At 35.5% G+C, this 19,911-nt stretch overlaps 1 protein-coding gene across 4 annotated transcripts; it reads left to right on the top strand.

Moving 5' to 3' along the window:
- The first annotated feature begins 5,138 nt into the window (after window positions 1-5,138).
- On the top strand, window positions 5,139-9,132 carry LOC144998538 (S-adenosyl-L-methionine-dependent methyltransferases superfamily protein). Of its 4 annotated transcripts, none has more exons than XM_078958282.1 (12): window positions 5,139-5,382; window positions 6,053-6,223; window positions 6,601-6,698; window positions 6,921-7,025; window positions 7,116-7,178; window positions 7,331-7,404; window positions 7,520-7,994; window positions 8,072-8,128; window positions 8,234-8,356; window positions 8,436-8,542; window positions 8,667-8,741; window positions 8,960-9,132. In XM_078958282.1, exons 2-12 carry the CDS (start codon window positions 6,057-6,059, stop codon window positions 9,017-9,019), a joined length of 1,404 nt encoding a protein of 467 aa, XP_078814408.1. In that variant the 5' UTR covers window positions 5,139-5,382; window positions 6,053-6,056; the 3' UTR covers window positions 9,020-9,132. The 4 variants fall into 4 exon arrangements, with proteins under 4 accessions (XP_078814408.1, XP_078814410.1, XP_078814407.1 ...); XM_078958284.1 differs by having other exon boundaries at window positions 5,141-5,382; window positions 6,120-6,223; window positions 8,225-8,356; XM_078958281.1 differs by having other exon boundaries at window positions 5,141-5,382; window positions 8,225-8,356.
- The last annotated feature ends 10,779 nt before the right edge of the window (window positions 9,133-19,911 follow it).

Genomic DNA, 19,911 nt, shown 5'->3' with positions numbered 1-19,911 from the left:
TTCACCACATTCATTTGAAACTCCGATGACTTTTTAATTTCTTTCTAATAATTATTATAAGTTGGTTAATAATATTAAATAAATATCAAACCTAAAGTATAATCATATATAAACTAAATTTCAATATAAAAAATATATATTTTTTCTTCTACTTATAAAGTTTGTTTTTAACTTTAAACATATTATACTTAATTTATTATGTCTAATATGTTGTATGTAAGCCATTATCAATTTAAAGCTACAACTTTTGATCAATTTGAATAAAATACTTAAATTGTTAATTTAAATATAACCTTATAGGATCAATTTAAACATAAAATTTAGATGAACTTAAACAACCTAATGAATATTTTGTAAATAGTTAAAAGTGATAAATTGTAGTGTCTTTCTAATAATGATTATAAATTGGTTAATAAGGATAAACAAGTATCAAACCTGAAGTGTAATAAAAAATAAACTAAACTTCAGTATTAAAATAATATTTTTACTTCTACTTATAAAGTTATGTTTTTAACTTTTAACATATTATACTAAATTTATTAGATTTAATATGTTGTTGTATGTAAACCATTATCAGTTTAAAGCTACAACTTTTGAACTCTATGAACAAAATAGTTGAATTGTTAATTTAAATATAACATTGCAGGGTCAACTTCAATATAAATTTCAATTCCACTTAAAAAAACCCAAATAATATTTTATGAAAAGTGAAAAGTGATAAATTATAGTGTTAAACGAAAAAAACTTAAATGTAATATCAATTCACTAAAATATTTCCTATATATATTTTTATAATCGTTAAAAGTTTTGAAATAAGTATCTTAAAATAACTTACAATAACAATAGTTTTTTTTTTTTGAAAGGGAACTTCCCTAACGAGGGTTTCCGGGCCAGCTTTCGCGCACCGACTAATCCCCTGCTGCAAACATAAAGCTTTGCCTCATGCCCTGGAGTCACTGCAGGCGAACCTCCATGGCCACAAGGGCTGAGTGATGCCAGGATTTGAACATGGGTCAATAGGTTATCCACCATATCTTCCACATATCTTACCAAGTCACCACAACCCAAGTGGTTAATAGTTAAAAATAACTCTATATAAATGATTATATTGTTACCTTTAAAATCAAATATATATATATATATATATATATATATATATATATATATATATATATATATATATATATATTGTAACGACCCAATTTTCACGTCCAAAATTTTTGTTTTTAAAGAATTACTTTAGAAAACGTTAATAATTAAAAAGCATTGTTTGATCAAACCACATCACAACGTAAACCATGTCTAAAAGCCAAATCATACAACCAATCGAAATATCATAGTATAAATCCCAGAGAAATCTAATAAATGCGGAAACCAATGTGTGTGCATGATGTGCCGCTACCGCGCCAGCTCCTTCCCCTTTGATGAAGAGGTACCTGAAACCAAAACTGTAAACTGTAAGCACAAAGCTTAGTGAGTTCCCCCATCGTACCACATACCATACAAACACATAACATACATACTGCCAGGCTATTATGGGGTGCCTGACTACCCGGTACGGTCATTCTGAGGTGCCGACTACCCGTGCGGCCATTCTGGGGTGCCGTCCTACCCGTGTCAAACCATTCTGGGGTGCTGACTACCCGTGTCAAGCTATTCTAGGGCGCTGACTACCCATCGGTCCTAACAACCAATCCTCGGGGACTATTTCACCCCCTACTGCTACTTACACATATATCATACATAACATATTATCAGACATATGTGGGGTATCTGGGCTACCCTTTGGTCCTAACAACCGAACTCGGGGACTGGTCCCCTCCTCCTACCTCTATCGCATATAACATAACAAGTCAGCATACAAACACATCAGGTAGTAACAACCTAGATGATATCACAAAGACAATCATCTAATCATACGACTCCTATTGGTGGGCCGGCATTGTGGCCGTAGACCCACCACTACTGAAAGGTAACTCACCTCGAAGTAGCTGCTGATTTGATCGGGAACTGACTGTCTACTGCTGCTGCTACTGCTCCGAAAATCCTCCGGCTATAATTCCCACAACATACTCAATCAAACACTGCTAACTGTCCTTTGGGTAAAATGACCGTTTTACCCCTGATCATGCCCTAAGTCAAAGTCAGAGTCAACTTTCAGTTGACCCGACTCGCCGAGTTGGCTCGCCAACTCGCCGAGTCCCTGTCCAATCGACTGACCTAGATTCTGTTTCTACTCGTCGAATTAGGCGTTGACTCGACGAGTTCTCCTTCCAAACTGATGTTCAAGTCCTTCTTCCTACTCGCCGAGTTGTATGAACAACTCGGCGAGTTCATCTTCATCCGATGAACACTTATGCTACGACTCGCCGAGTTGTATGAACAACTCGCCGAGTCTGATCTTGATCTAAGGAGATTGCCTTGAACTCGCCGAGTCAGGGCAATGACTCGCCGAGTTCTTTCATGGATGAGTTCGGCTTCCAACTCACTGAGTCACACCCCGTGACTCACTACTCTACTCGACACAACTAAAAGGGGACAACCTCGGAGACTCGCGAGCAGACTCGCCGAGTCAGATGAACGACTCGCCGAGTCGCTACCATGCGGTCTCTAAATGGTCGTTTTTGCTTGAATCCAGCTTATGATATCCACAGATCTGGACTCCTAGGGCCTGGTTTACACGTAAAGTTTCCAACTTTACGTGTAGATCACCACCAATAAAGGTTCTAAGGCTTAAAGTGCAACAAAAGGGGTAGATCTAGGGCTTGTGTGCAATATGACTCCATAAAGGCAGTAGATCCAAGCTCCATGGACTGAATAGGGTCTAGATCTAAAGGCTAGCAACTTGAATCAACCAACAATGCACAACCAAGCTTGGGACATGGTTCAAGGAGGTCTTTAATGGAGTAATAAGCATAGAAACAGAGGGAAAACGAGTTATACCTCCAAGAGACTACTGAGAGAACACGAAGATGCTTGGCTTCCTTCCCTTCCTCTTGATCTACTCCACTTCCTTCTCAAATTCTTCACGAAAACACACTAAAAAGCCTCAAACTCACAAGAACAAGAGCTAGAACGTATGGAGAGCTTCTGAGGGTGAATGGGGCGAATTTGGGGCGCAAATGGTCGTTTAAATAGGGTGCAAACCCTTGGAAATTAGGGTTTCATCAGACAGCGTGGACTCGCCGAGTCCATAATATGGACTCGTCGAGTTGCCAACTTAACCGCGCCCCAAGTCTCTTCTCTACTCGGCGAGTCGGGCCTCCAACTCGCCGAGTCCACGACCAAAAATACAAAATATTCAGACATATCTTACGTACCAGGAACCAGGTGTTATATATATATATATATATATATATATATATATATATATATATATATATATATATATGTATATGTATATATTGTTTCATGTTTTAAATAATTACACTGATAGAAATTAAAACCTTAAGCAAATAAATTTTAAAAATGAATTAACAATAATAACAACTATAAATAATATTAAACGATATATTATATTTTATTTTATTCATTTGTAACCCGTAGGTAGAGATCATTCAAAATATTGAGATTATGCAGTTTTAATAGATGTATATATTATCATATAATTCAAAATAATCAATATAATATATCAACTTAGTATACGAATTATTATATCAAATTTAACAACGATATTATTGTTATATTTAAAAAAAAACATATATTTGTAAAGATTTTAGCTATATAGATGCTTCTGCGCAACGCGCGAGCATTTGCCTAGTTTCTAATAAATGAAAGTTTTTTTTTTTTTTATTTATTTATTATATATATATACTTGTCACATTCTCATTCAATTTGTCAAATGTCATATTCTCATTCAATTTGTCAAATATCATTTTGTGGTTATTTTGAATTAATTTTTTTCCACATATCATTTTATGAGTTTTTCTATTTTATTAAAATTCATATAATTTCTAATAAATGAATGTTTTTTTTTTTTGCCACTTGTCACATTTTCATTCAATTTGCCAAATGTCATTTTGTAATTATTTTGAATTAATTTTTTTCACATTTCATATTATGAGTTTTTCTATTTTATTAAAATACATATAATATTTTAATGTAATAAATGATGTAATAAATGAATATCAATTTTATTTAAATTTAAAAGATAAAAAACATTTTCATTATAATAATTTATTATTTTTCTTATTTTCTTATAAATTCAAAGTTTTCAAATATTTTGACCTTTATATTTAACTTTTTTTTTTTAAATAAACCGATGTAATGTATGGATCTCACAACTAGTTGTTAATGTTTGAAACCATTCAACTCATTGGCCAAATACCCAACATCCATATAAATCAAAATTTATATGACCAAAAAAAATCAACCCACTTCCTTGAGATTTTGCTATCCTACTCATTGGCGAAATATCCCAACATCCCCCGAATCATATCTACAAACACGAAATCACACAAAAAACTCATTTAGGAGAAAAAAGATTTAACATTTATTAAGAAAGATTCAATCATTCAAACAATGAAGGATTCAAGAACATATGAGCTAATCAAACAAGGACAACACATCATGATTATCAATTTTATTGATTGAAACCTCTAATTCAAGCTCATCGACATACTTACATCTATCATATTCATCGTTATCTCCGACTTTCTTTTCTTCGTCATCGTAATCATCAAAAATATCTTCAACAACACACCTTCCGCTAACCGATGCCGTTGAAGGGCACAGTTTCTCGCCGGAGGCACTCCAACTGGCCTTGGAATCGCAAAGCATGCATCTTCTTTATATTCGTTGACAAATTCAGATCTTTAAAACTCTCTCTCGAAATCAAATACTTGAAGGCTTTTAACGCACGATTGAAGGATAATATTGTGAGAACAAAAGAATGATCGTTGTTATTTGTAAGTAAATAGCTATAAGGTAACAACGATCGATGGTGCAAAGTGAAGATGATGAAGGTGGATAAATGGGAAGGGTGATTGAGGGTGGTATAAGGCTAATAAGGAAGGATGGGGTCTTAAAACTTGTTATAGCAAAGTAAAGTGACCTTATTAACAAGTGACTTTAACGGTTTAACCCCTTAAAAAAATTATAAACGTTCTAAAACAACCTTGAAATTTTTGTAGGGTTAGAATAAAACATTTACCGTTGATATTTCCCTAATTCCCTCGCATCCATCATCTCCCACCCAAGCCGTCACGTACTACTCACGCCTTAAATCCCTAACAGCCATCGGTCCACCACATTCCAGCACCCCAACTCGCCGGTCTCCGCCGCTCAAAACAGTCCCTTCCATCCTCCATTTCTGTTTGAGCAAGAGGAAGAAGCGTAGAAGCAAGCTCCAAGCAGTGCACAACGGATTTCGACTTTCAAGAGGTTTTTTTCTACTGTGTGTAGTTCCGACTTCCGAGTTCTTTTCCATTCCTTTTGCTACTGTATTTAGTTTGTACTTCTACTTCTACCTTATGATTTGTTATTTTCCAATCTTTTTTTTCCTATTGCGTCAGTTCCTACTTCTACTATATGACCACCGACATTTCTTGGTTAAAATTGAGTTTTGATTAGTGAAAAGCGAAGTATCTTGGTTGTGTTAGTGTATATGTGAAGGAACATGTACTAGTTTGATGCCTATGTATGCTACAAGTCTACAACATTGTGATAACCATCTGGTTATCAAGATTCAAGAATGACAAATAGTTTGTGATATGAAATGGGATGGTTGCCCTTGCAGACAAACTGTTTGATCAAATGCCTGAAAGGGATGCATATAGTACTTTCTTAATATACATGTTTTCACTGATTGATTCTAACTAATATACATGTTTTAACTTTGAACTTTTGAATTTTGATGTTGGTAACTTGTGAATGAGCAATTTAATTCCAGGTAAACATTTTCTTTTGTTTTTGGTGGATTACATAACTTTTCAGTTCCATTTCGTTGATTTAAGCTCGACTTAATCCATGCACAAATAACATGGTTGTTTATCAGCTTGTATTGCGTATAAATCATGCAATTAGTCCTGATTAAGTTGAGGTGCTATTGTAGTTACATGATAAAGTTTATTGCTGTGAAGAGAATTGATTTTAGCTGCTGTTTTTGTGGGGTTTTGAAGCATTCTGCAATGTTGGATGAAAGCAAATTTGATGTGCATTTGAAGTTGTGGGCACTTCGAATCCCTAGAGAGTTCTGCAAGGTTGCAACTAAGCTTCTTAATGGGTATGAGATTTTGTTTATTTTTTTTAATCTTGCTTCATTTGATCACCCATATGTCCCTTGTTTTAGACTCAAATTCCATAGAAATCTTTTGCATTTCCAGTTGTCAAAGTCATGAACTTGAGTAGCTATATACTTACATATATATATTTATCACCACATGAAGACTGTTTATCCATGTAATTTGCAGAACTCTTAGGATCTAATTGGATCTACTCTTGTTATTTCACAAGCAATTTTGAGTCTATGAGTTCTTGTGAGGAAGAATTTGGTTGCATTATGTCAATTCTCATGAAGTGTTGTAATTTGATCTCGATCTTTAGTATTATGTAGACTTTCACATCAAATCATTTATCGTTTTTTGTTCTTTATACATTTAGACATATGCTTGATAGACCACGTATCAAGCCCATCACTGAAGACCCAACTAGTGAAAAAACACGTTATGTTATATTATCTGAAAGGGTTCAAAATCCAGGTAAGAAATTCAATATTACTCTTATTAAAGTAGTAATTTTTTAATGTTATGTTATTTTGCACTCATTGCCTTGTAAGTTGTAATAATGCGTGATGCATCTCATTAATGAATGAACATCTTGTCCTTTCTTTTTGCATAATCTTTCATGTTTTTATTGTTTTTTGAGTTTTTTCTTGTTATATATCGAGATTCATATTTTGTAATTGTGGCTTTTTGGAGAAGATCTGTCAGATATTCCAACCAAGAATCTTGATGAGCTAAAGAAACTATGCAAGATTGAAACAGTTCCATACTCATTGACTCTTGGATATTCATACTGGGGTGCAGGTGACTTTATCTTCAAATTTACACTCAAAACTGTTATCTTTAAGCAAAAAAAAATTATATTTATTAAATGAGTGTTGTTCTATTACACAGACCATGTGCTGAAGCAGATTCTACCTTCTGGACTTGAGGTCCCTTCATCTTTTGAAACAATAGTTAAGTATTCTTTCTGTATCTCTTTAAATTTCTATTTAGCCTTACTCTCTTTATCTCTAATTGGAATTCAAAATTGGTATTTCTTGGATGTATTATTTGGAATTAATTGTATTGGATGAATGAATTGAGCTGAATTTATTCTTCATTTTCAGGTCACATTGCTCATCTGAATATCCCAGATGAACTCCTTCCATACAAGGATGTAATTGCAAAGGTCATCTATGATGTATGTATATGACATGTCTCAAACTTCCATCACATTTTTAGGGTTTTTCTATACAAATTAGAAAAAAAAAACTAGAGCATTTATTCTAATCATTTATTTTCCAACTTAACAACAGAAAAACTATCCCAGAATCCAGACAGTTGTCAACAAAGTTGGCAGCATTTCAAACGAATTCCGGGTCCCACAATTTGAAATTTTGGCGGGAAAAGAGGAAATGGCTACAGAGGTGAAACAATATGGAGCAACTTTCAAGATGGATTATGGATTGGTGTATTGGAATTCAAGACTAGAACATGAACACATAAGATTGGTGAATAAGTTTGAGAAAGGAGAAATCATATGTGACATGTTTGCTGGAATTGGCCCTTTTGCTATTCCTTCTGCTCAAAAAGGATGCTTGGTGTATGCAAATGATCTGAATCCAGACAGTGTTCGTTATCTCAAAATTAATGCAGATATCAACAAGGTTAATCACACTCTTCATGCGTATAATTTGGATGCAAGAATTTTCATCTCTAAATTGATGCAAGTGTTGCCTGTTGATGATGATATGAAAAAACCAAAACCAGAATCTGAGAAAAGGAATGGAGGTATGTTTTGTTTTTGCTTGAATTTAAATTTATGATTTTTATTAATTTGATATTCATTCCTGGAATTGGAAACAAAGAGGAGGAGGATATGAACAAAGAATCAAATGTAGCCACTTCTGAAAGCTGTATACAAGGTATGATGATGTTTTGCATTCAAAACTTTTCACTAGTGAATTTGTCATTTCTGTGTAAAAGACGTAAATACCCTTGCAATTCAAAACATGGTGAAGCTCATGTAGCTGTGAAGACAAAAGGAAGCAAAAATAAAAGAATGAAAACTTTGTTGACATTTACTGAAAAATCATGGGAGCATATTGATCATGTGATAATGAACCTTCCTGCTTCTGCTTTACAGTTTCTAGGTAAATATGGATGGATTCTGTAAATTTATCTTTTCATTCATGTTGATGAAAAATGAAAATTTAATTATTTTTGTCTCAGATGTATTTAGAGGACTTATACAGATGAAATATTGGAAAGGATCTCTTCCATGGATTCATTGCTATTGCTTCATTCGATCAAATGAGACTCAAGAATCAGTGGTTTCAGTAAGCTTTATTATTTATACACCATCTTCATTTCTTTCTATCACAACATTCTTTTCTTATTAAGACACTCTACTGAATATTTTACTTAGTTTGACCCATTTTGACTAATTACCAAACTTTTCAGGAGGCAGAATCTCTCTTGAATGCCAAGATACACGACCCTTTATTTCATCGAGTTCGAGATGTTGCTCCAAACAAGGTAAATTCCAAATATAAAATCTTATACAAAATTTCAACACTTTGTTTTTTTTTTTTTTTTTTTTCCTTTAAAGATAAAGTGCTATCTCAATGATTTGTTTAAAAAGAGTAACAACTCAATCTTTTATCTCCACTTTCTCCATTAAGACGTTCTTTCTGTATGAAGTAGAAAAAAGAAACACTGATATATAGCTTACCAGATTAAGTCATGTCTTGCAGGCGATGTATTGTTTGAGCTTTCGATTGCCCGAAGAAGCATGCATCAATGAAGTTTCTTGATTTAAATATTGTAACTTTTTTTTACATGATAATTAATTATTGGTAACTTTTTTTTTTTTGTGTGTTTTAGGATAAGAGTTTTCGATAAAGTATAATACTCTTCTTTTTCGCAATGGTCTATTAAAAACCTTAAAATAAGAAAGATCAAAAAACATGTAAAAGAACAATTAGAATTCCACCATTGAAATTGAAAGATGCCATCATAAACTTTAGGGGTAAAGCATATCCTCTTGACTGGAATTGCATCATATAGTCATATATTAGTATATACGTATTGCTTTATGCTTTTTCTTCAAGTGGGTACAAAATTCAAAAAGACAATTTTTTATTGGAGCACACACCTAGAAAATATAACAAGTAGTCTTAAAATAACATGTGTTTTATCTTTATTTTGTATTTTATGTTTATGTTTATGTTTTTTGTACATATCTACTCCTATAATCCGGAAAAGAAAGTCTCATTATGGTCATGTATTAACATTTAGATTTCCATTAATTCATAGTCCATGAGAAAAAGACAAAAATAACCAAAAATTAAGCCATGAACATGAGTGCGTAGTTTATGTCAAAATCTTTTATTGGTCACAAGCTATTGCTAAAAAACAAAAAGGTATAAACATGCAGTCATATTTTTCTGATTTATGTGTATATTTTGTAAAACAAGGCAACTAGCTGTAAGTTGTAAATTTTTTAAATGGATACAAAATGATGTAAAATAGACACGTTTGGAAAGTAAAAAAATTAGGTATGTAGAAAAAAAATGATGATTTAAATGGAAGAAATCTAAAAAACGTTATTGATTTTTATAAACTTATCCTGAAAGAAAGTTGAAAAGGTTAAAAGCAAACAAATGAGAGGACAGGAATGAAAAATATATAACACGTAGATTCAGGCTGGAAAGCTTAATGAAAACATGTTTGGGGTAATCTTCTTTTTTCCCTTTTTTGCCCCTTGTTAAAAAGATAGAGTCAACTTTTCTTCTTCCCTATCTTCGTTTCACAACTTTCTTGTGTTGACCCTTTTTGGTGAACATTAGGACCCATACATATATATATGGTGTCATGGTAACGTAAAACTTTTAATAAATGATGTGTAAGTTTATACTTTAGATATGTGATTTTCCTACTTTTAAAAAATACAATGGTGAAATATGTGTATTTTGGTTATATTGGTTGTGGATGAACCCTATCCGTAGAATCAATACAAGTTCATCAATCGAAGTCAAATACTTTACTCTTGTTTTCGATAAAGTTGAATGTATGATTGTATTGGCTATTTTCACTTTTGTATAAGAATTGTTACATAATCGGTCTTGGCTCTATTTTCACTTTTGTATAAGAATTGTTACTTAATATTCTAGTAGTTTTATAGAAGGTGTTGTTTGATATGCTGCTTATTTTGTGTTGTATGAGATTGAATCTAACTCTATTAGATTTATAATGTTTTATATCACATTTAGAAGCATTTAAGTCAGTCTTGGCTCGTCTGAAATGCGTCTTACCCTTTCAGATTTAGGGTTGAGCCTTACTAAGAGGTTGTTTGATAGTTGTTGTTTGAGTCTGACCTGCTTGAGTTAATGAATGTCTGATTGAGTAACTCATCCTTAAATTTGACCGGATAATAGACATTTCAGAGGAGCCAAAAACCGTGTCAAAGATTTTTAAGTATGATATCAAATAATATGAGTCTCACCGAGTCAGACTGAGTCGTTTACCAGATCCAACAAGATGAGTAAGAGACATATCAAACAAACCACAATATGTAGTCAATCATATTTGATGCAATCAATAACTATCAAACTGCCTTTGTTTTTTAGTAACTTATTGCAAATTAAAAAATAAGGATATTTAGGTAATTTTTAGAATCTTTGTTAACTAACTATACATTTTATGAAATGTGTTTATTTGGTTGTAAAAAGAATAAAAGATAATTTATTGGACAATAAAATTAATTATTGCAACTTTTCGAAACAACCATTTTTAACTATTGAAGTTCACTAGAGATTTAACGGGGCAAATCGGTTAATCGGATAAAACATTACCATGATGGAATTAAATCATAAAATTTTGAAGGAACAACCTAATTGAATTAAAAAGGTAAACTAATGAATAATTATATTTCATTGTATCTATGGTTGGTTCGAATAAATAAAATAAAATAAACTTATTTTTATGTGTAATTAGAAGATATAAACTAAATTGATATTAAGGTATATCTTTAAATAAATACAGTAAAGCGTTATTTTATCAAATAAATCATATTAACGTATATCTTTAAATAAATAATATATACACATATATTATGTTGTTTAAATAAAATAAACATTAAATACGACGATATCTTAAAAAGTTAAAATAAAGTTGTTCATTTTTTTAGTGACTCAAAAAATTATTGAAGCTAAAATCATATCATAAGAAAAAATCTAGTTATGAAAGTGTGTGTAAGAGAGAGAGAGATGTTGTAGAGTGAGTTTGAATCGAGTTTAAAAAAATGAAATCAATAACAGAAAGCATTAAGAACACAATCATAAATAATATATGTTTGGCTCGTTGATTTGTCTGAACCAGTTAAAATTTTTTAGAGAGAGAATGATAACGAAAGTGCCTAAAAACCTCTCTCTACTTTTATACTAACACTATATATATGGTACAAGAGACGCTTAAATAGTATGCAAGAACTAGACGTTTGACACTAACATAAAAATGTCTTACAAAATACATACACTGCGAAGTACTAGACTTCTCATCTATACATACCAAAAAGACTTTCGACATCTCACTAGAGAATTCACACCTAACAATCCCCCCCCCCCCCCCCCCAGTGAGAAGTATCAAAATCATGTAATCAACTTCATGGTCCGGAGAAGCACTCTGCGAATTTCCATATTCCAAAGAATAGTTTTTCGAATTTCAACCTTGTCCACATCATTCTTCTTACAATTATTCATTCGAACTAGAAGGCTTGTATACCGGACATTTATGTACCTCTCAACATCATCCATTTGGAACAAAACTTTGTCATTCTCTAGTTCTTGTTCTTGCCACGAAACACTACCCCTAACGGTTGGTGAACAATTTCTCCATCTTCATATTTGTCAATATTAATCTTCCCCTTTAGAAAGGACTAGGGAACTTTTAAATTCTTGTTGATGATCATGATAAGCTCGATATTAGTGATGTTAGTGATTGCGAGGCAATCATAATAACTATCAATGAAGACTTTGATATGAGTGAAGTCGATACGAAAATCATCCTTATTGCTCTCTAGTAGTTTCGTTACATCCATATTGCTTAGAATCGACGCCATTGTGACCAAGTCATTCAAGTTCATTAATGGGAAGTCGGCAACTGAAAACTTACAGACTACATTGTTCACCCTTACTACAACATAGCAAAAATTTTGAAGAATCCCTTCGAACAAGTTTTCCCAAGTGATTGGCATCACTTTGATAATCTTCACAGAAGACCAAATATGCTCTTCGCTTTTCCTAGGACTATATGAAATCTTAATTTCAGTCTTTTATATTTCTCCTTGTCTTTGAATCGATCAACCAACTTGTACTGAGAAGAAATGTAAGTCATGTGATTGATAGGAAAACCGAGTTGATTGAAGTCAGAGTTTTCAACATCAGAACTTCTCTTTGGAACCTTGCAAAAACCATTATCTTCCCTAATGAAACAACTTGCTCAATAGTTTCATAGCACCAGTGTTTGTTGGGATCACCCTTGTTCAAACTCGGTGGATCATTCTGTCTTTGCCTCAGAATACTATTTATCTGTCTTTTTCTTTCGATCTCCATCTTTAATCTCTTCTTATTTTCTTCTTAAGACAGAGTTACCTCAAGACCTTCCCCATTATCTCTTTGATTGTCTTTTGAAGGAGGTGGTTTAGAACTTGACCTAGAGCCTCCAACACTTTCGTTAATGACAATCCCTTTTGTTATCGGTCTTGAAGTGGTGGTTTTCAAAGTTGTTGTCAAAGAAACTGGAAGTGAAGTGGGTATTTGTGTAGACATCACCCTTCCAACAACTGCACCCTTATCAAATCTTTTGAAGATCCAACATCTCCGCATCCTTTTTCTCCCCCTTGCGACACTTGCTTCGTTGGTGGAGCATTCGTTGGTGGAAGAAGAACCACCTCAAGGAGGGGAGCTAGTTCCTTTTTGAGATTTGCTTCAATAGATGAAATCATCTGAGTGATTGCTTCTTGGGAAACAGATGATTGGTTTGAAAGAGCAGCTTGCGAGATGGTTTCCTTGATGTTGCTTAAAAATTCCTCGAATTTCTCAAAGACTTTGGAATATGATTCTGTCTTCGCATCCAACTTAGTTGAACAAACAATATTGTACTCAACTAGCTTGACAATTGCATCAGCAACAAAATCAACTTTGCCATGAAGAACATAATGACTTTCTCTAACTTCTCAACTTCTTTTGCTATCTCCGCTTTAAGATTAGTCATCTTGAGATCAAGAGACTCTTTTATCGCCTTCACTTGCTCAACTAAAATTTCATGACGCTCTTTCGCAACATCACAAAGCTTTTTAACCTCATATTCAAATTTATCATCATGAATTTTCAATCTTTCAACTTGTTGCTTTTCAATGTTTTCCACCATGCTCCTTAAATGACTCTCTTGCGATTTTAACAAATACTCCACTTCAACCCCAGACATAGAATGTCAACCCCTGGTGTCTTCTTGTATTTGTAACAAATAATTAAGCTAGTTGTTGAGAATCTTGAAATGTTTACCTGCCATGAGTGTGCTTTCAGGAACATTATCCTCCTCAAGATCAAATTCCAGGTCAATAAAAGAAACCATTATATCATCATCATTGGGTTCATCATCTTGAACTATCTATTCTGCTTCAGTGGATTGCAAAGAGAAAAGAGTAGTTATCGGTTCATGCATTATTATGGAGAATGTTGGTGAGATTGTGGATATAGGAAGTGAAGATGGGATAGGAGAAGATAATGGTGGTAATGAAGTTGAAGTATCAAGAATTGTGGTTTCGATGGTAGATGAAAGAATTTGTAGTGATCTTCTTCTGAGGTATAAATTTATTTAAATTCTCAAGTTTTATTTTGGGCTATAATAGAATTATATTTTATGGATTGGGCCTCTTTGCTTTAGGCCGACACATAGGCTGCCCATAAGCCGTACGCGGGGCGTAACCCGTTGTACGCGAGGCGTAGTGCCTAAATGAAATGCGGGGATGAGAAGCGTACGCGCAACGTACCATATGGTACGCCCAACGTACGCGGTCGGAGGAAAAACCCTAATTTTAGGGGTTTAAGGCTATATAAACCCCATTATAGCCTCCTTCCTTGTTTCCCCATCAGCCTCCTTACTCTCAAGAAAACCCTAATTCGTTCTTATCCTCTCTTTGTGTGTGAAGAAGCTTTTGTGAGTGTTTCAAGGAAAGGAAGTAGTAAAGAAGGAAGGGAAGAAGTTAGAGAAGAAGCTTGAGCTCAGAGATCTGGACTTAGCACCCTCTTGGTCATCAAAGGAAGGTATAAAGTTCTGAATGTAACGCCCGTGTTTCTGGGCTTGCCATTTTTAGCAATGTAATAGTCTAGGTTAACCTTTGTAACTCAACTTGAAATAATAAGAATGTATTATTTGTGAATTATGTGAATTATGTGATTTATGTGTTTATTTTCTTGATTTTTATAATTTAATGAATTAAGAATGAAATAAGCGTCAAAATTAAAGTGTGAGACACGCCTGATATCTTTGCATAAAGTTGTAGTGGTCGAAACAAGGATTTCGGAGATATAAGGAATGCCAAAATCCGAGTTATAACGAAGAAGTTATGACCTGTCGAAGTTTCGAGACAGAACCGGCACGACGCCGAGTGACGTAAAATATGAATTTAAGATAGAACGATATTTAGCCTTAGCGATCTAAACGAAAGTCGTAGATTTCGTTAAACCGAGAGCGTGCATAAAAGGAACGCCCAAATCTGACTTCGTATGAGGAAGTTATGATTTTCTGAAGTTTCGACGTGGTAGTATGCAGCCCGAATACTCGATTTGAGATCGAGCGGTTTTTAGCTGAAACAATCTAAATGAGAATCGAAGATCTTGTTGTTAGTAGCGAAGCAATGAAAAGTTAGGCGAGAACGGACGTCAGACGAAGAAGTTATGAATTTATAACGAAGTTTTTCTGTCCCGGCCTTCTAAAAATAAATAATAAAAATAAACGTGAAAATTAGCCGACGGAGTCTAAATGAAAGTTATAGAGTACGGTCTGACCTTCGCGTGGATATAAAGAACATCGAAAACGGAGCTCGTATGCGAAAGTTACGCAATTTAGAAGTTTGACAAGTCAATTACGCCCCGCGTAATTTGAGTACGCCCCGCGTACTCAGTCGGTTGCAACTTGTCTGACCAATACTCGAGTGCCACCAGTCGACGCACGCAGTGACGTCAAAGTACGCCCCGCGTAATCCCAGACCCAGCAGCCTATAAATAGAACTCGAATTCAGTCATTTTCTCTTGTTCAAACTCTTCTTTCTCTCTAAGTTTTGCCTCGTTTTGCGTGTTGTTTATACCCCGAAGCCCCGGTAATATTCTCGAGCCCCAAAGCAAGATCCGAAGCCCCGAGAATCCCGAAGAGCGTTATTCCCGAGCCGAAACGCTGCCCGCGAGGAGCCCGGTTTTGTGAAGATCTTCCAGATCTACGGAGAAACGCCTCTTCTGCAAGCCGTAGTGCTGCCCGATCATCTTCTGATCATGTGAGTGTGTAGTTACTTTCATTCCAACACAATATTATGAAGTATTTCCTATAAAATACGTGTTATGTGTATATATTTGGTTGTTATACGTGCGAGTGTATATTCACTCTCTTCTATCTTATAGATCTGAAGTATTCTTTATGAAATACGTGTTATGTGTGTATGCCTCATCTGTTATGTGAAAAATGTTTTGATTGAGCATGCTATACAGGTTTTGAAACTACGTATAAAAATGTATATTTTATCTACTAATATGTTGGGTAGAATATGGGTAGATAGTTGGTGTGTAATAAACAGATGAGAGGCCTCGATGTTGTTTTGATCCAGTCATCTAGCGGAATTTAGATGACGACCACGGACTTTTCTAGATAGTCCAGTGGAACGCTAGCAGGCTCATAACCTGTAGGTGTTAATGAACTTGGGTGTTCATTCGCTGTATTCCATCCCCCCCATGGTTGCCTTATTTGACTTATATTGCTGAGGAACCCCCGAAACATGTGTAGTCGCCCCGATGAAATATTTCTTAGACTAGGTCCCTTGTGTTAGTTATTTTAGGGACATAAAGTGAGAATAACGGGAATGGGTAACTGGGTTATTGTTGGTTGATAATAATTAATTTAATTATTTATTGTGGGTTGAAAACCCTATATGCTCACCTGGCTCCCAAGCCTGACCCACTCAGTTGATTTATTTTACAGGAAGTGGCGCAAGAGCTTAAGATGGGCGAACATCAAGTTGTTTTGTTTACAAGTCTGTATATGTATATATTTGTTGAAAGACTTGTAATGCTATCGTTTATGCTTTATGATCTGTATCGGAACATGACATCCCGACTTTTGATTATGAAATGAAATCATATTTCTTTATGAAATGTTTTGATAAATATCTATTTTATCATGTTTTGTTTTTGGGAACAAATTCCGCATCTCTTTTAAAATTAAAAGGACATACTCTGAAAATTATTTTTAAAAAGCATAAATGAAATCGGTCTTTTCTGGCCGAGATTTTGGGGATGTCACACTGAACTTTCTTCCTCTTTCCTTCTAGATCTAGGTTATGGAAGTTTGGACCTTTTTAGGTCCAAAGGTTGAGTCTTGATCTTGTAAGTCGGTTTTGGAGCTTGGGTTGCCATCCTTAAGGCTCAGAAACATCTTCCTAGCAATAAAGTTTCAATCTTTGTGGCTTATATGGAACCATGCATGAGATCTAGTTAGCTACATGGAAGTAGAATGTTATTTATGGAAGTTTGAGCCTTTATGAGACTTTTAAGCCATCAAGTAAGCAACTTTATGGCTTAAGACATGGAACAAGCTCAGTATCTGGATTTGTAGCTTCTGGATCGGATTATTAAGCACTTAATGAGATTTTGGCTTAAAAGGGTTGTACGCTGGGCGTACAAGGAGGTACGCGCCGCGTACAAGCCAACAGCCAGTACGCTCAGCGTACCTTGGTGTACGCCCTGCGTACACTGCCAGTTTGGGCTTCGAGTGTTTTGGGCCTCGGTGTGGGCAGAGTTTCAGGCTTAGGGTCCTTGGGACTTAATGCCCCATCAGAATTCAGTTGCTAAGGACCAAGGATTTAGTATTGGGCTTGAGTAAGGCCCAATAAAGGGTTTTGGGCCCTATATAGCAAATTGGGCCATTAATGGGCCAATAGTAAGCTTGGAAAGCCTATCTTGTTATTGGACCTCCAGAAGTTAGATTTTGGGCTAAGTTTATTATGGGCTCAAGTAGGACCCAAATGAGGAGATAGGCCCAATTTAGAAAACTAGGCCATTAATGGGCCTATAGTGGGGCCATGGATGGACTTAGAAGGAACTTAGGGTTTTGGTCCATGTTGTGACCCATGCCATAGCAGGGGTAAAATGGTCATTTTACCCATAGGAGACTCCCTATTCTGATTTAGTATTTTATTTCCCATGATAGTTGGGAAGCAGCCGGAACAGCAGTCAGGGATTTCTCATTCAGGAGTTCAGCAGTCAGCATCACGAGGTGAGTTTCCTTTCAGTAGGAACGGGTCTAGGGCCACAATGCCGACCCGTTTAGTTAGCAGTAGTTCCAGACCTTGGTCCGATGCAATAGTTAGATTGCTTGATGTCTTTGTGATTCAAGCATGTTTTGTGTTATGTGTTCCGGACTTCAGTCCGATGCAGTATGCAGTATATGTGCGTATGCTAGTTGATATGTTTATGCTATGCTATGTTATGCTCAGTCAGTTTTCGAACTTCGGTCTAATGCAGGGGACCAGGTCCCAGTCAGTTCCGGATTTCGGTCCGATGCAGTTAGTTCCGGATTTCGGTCCGATGCAGTTAGTTCCGGACTTCGGTCCGATGCAAGGGACAAGGTCCCAGTCAGTTCCGGACTTTGGCCCGATGCAGAGGGCAAGGCCCTAGTTAGTTCCGGACTTCGGTCCGATGCTGTTTCTGGATTTCGGTCCGATGTAGTGGGCAAGGCCCAGTATGTGTTTTATATGTTATTGTATGGTATGTGGTAGTTTGGGGGAGCTCACTAAGCTTCGTGCTTACAGTATCAGTTTTGGTTTCAGGTACTTCCGCAAGTAAAGGGAAGAGCTCGGGATGATGGCATCGCACACACCACAGCTTCAGCTTTTATTCCTGGGAGTTTATGGCTTGAGATGTTGACGTATGGTTTTTATGAGATAACATTCAGTATATGATTTTTTTAATATTGTTAAAATGAAAAAAAAATTGGGTCGTATTTTGGGATGTTACAGAATTAGTGTTATAGAAATAGTTGAGGTATCAAGATGGGTGTAACATCCCAAAAATTCGTGCCAAATTTAAACTTTTTAAAACATTTCAAAACCAATGATTATTAAGAAACTTGTTTTCAAAATAGTATAATGTTAGAGTATCCCAGAATCAAATCATGAAATATGAGGAGTTATACGATCACGCCTTCGCCTTCCCACGAACATCAGAAGTACCTGAAACAATAATCGATAAATGTAAGCTTGACGCCTTAGTGAGTTACCCCCAAAATAACAACGCCATACATATATAACCATATCATATAAACATATAAGCAACAACATGCATAATGAGCCATCAGTCTGACTGGACCACCTCATGGGCCATCAGTTTATCTGGACCACTCTTCGAGCCTTTGGCACATCTGGACCGCCTCTTAGGGCCTTCAGCCTATCCCGACCGTTCGCCGGCCTTCAGCCTGACTATATGCCATCCCAAGTCTATAGTCTATCTGGTTTTCCTTGGGTATATTGGCCTATAACACAAAGCAGGACCAGCCACAACCCAATCCCCCAAACCAACAAACATGTGCAGATGCATATAAAAAAATAGTCATACAGATCTAACAGATCACTAATCATGGCAGCCATCCTTTAACCAGGATACCGATCTAACCGATCACTAAAATAGCAACCATCATATAACCAGGATACTGATCTAACCGATCTCTCGCATAACAACCATCTTATAACCAGGATACTGATCTAACCGATCTCTTGCATAGTAACATCCGATAACCAGGATACTTATATAACGGATCACTAACATAGCAACCATCCTATAACCAGGATACAAATCATAAATTATATCGTGCAATAAACACATATATAAATCCGAAAAGGGATGGCATTGGACCTTCGACCCTGTTAGTATAGTGAGGACAACTCACCTCACAAGTAGCTCGAAGTGATAAAGACAAACTCCACCAAATGCAGTTCCAAGTCCAACACCTACACCCACCAATAAACCTTTTCCATAAATTCCCAAATTACCAAAATATCCCCTAGATGTCAAAATTGGTCAAGCCTTGATCATAGTCAAAGTCAACGGTCAAGGTCAACAGTCCATGTTGACCCAAATCGTCGAGTACAACTCAGTGACTCGTCGAGCCCTTCTGGAACTCAAGTGTGAAAACCCTAACAAACTCATCGAGTCCCCTTACTGACTCGCCGAGTCCATACAGAAGCTAAACAATAGGAAAACCCTTCCCAACTCGTTGAGTTGGCATATTTGACTCGTCGAGTTCATGCAGTCGCTTTCTTGTCCATATGATTTTAGGCTACTACAAAGCTCCAATCTGTAGATCTAGCCTCCTAGGGTTTAGTTACCATGTAAAGTTGAAAATTTTACGTGCATGCAAGGCCTTAAGAGTCAAAAATGGGCTA

This window comes from Lactuca saligna, chromosome 5 (assembly GCF_052625555.1).
Source record: "Lactuca saligna cultivar CGN05327 chromosome 5, ASM5262555v1, whole genome shotgun sequence".
Classification (NCBI taxonomy): domain Eukaryota; kingdom Viridiplantae; phylum Streptophyta; class Magnoliopsida; order Asterales; family Asteraceae; genus Lactuca; species Lactuca saligna.
Note: the sequence above shows the minus strand (reverse complement) of the source record. Positions and strands in the feature narration are given on the sequence as shown.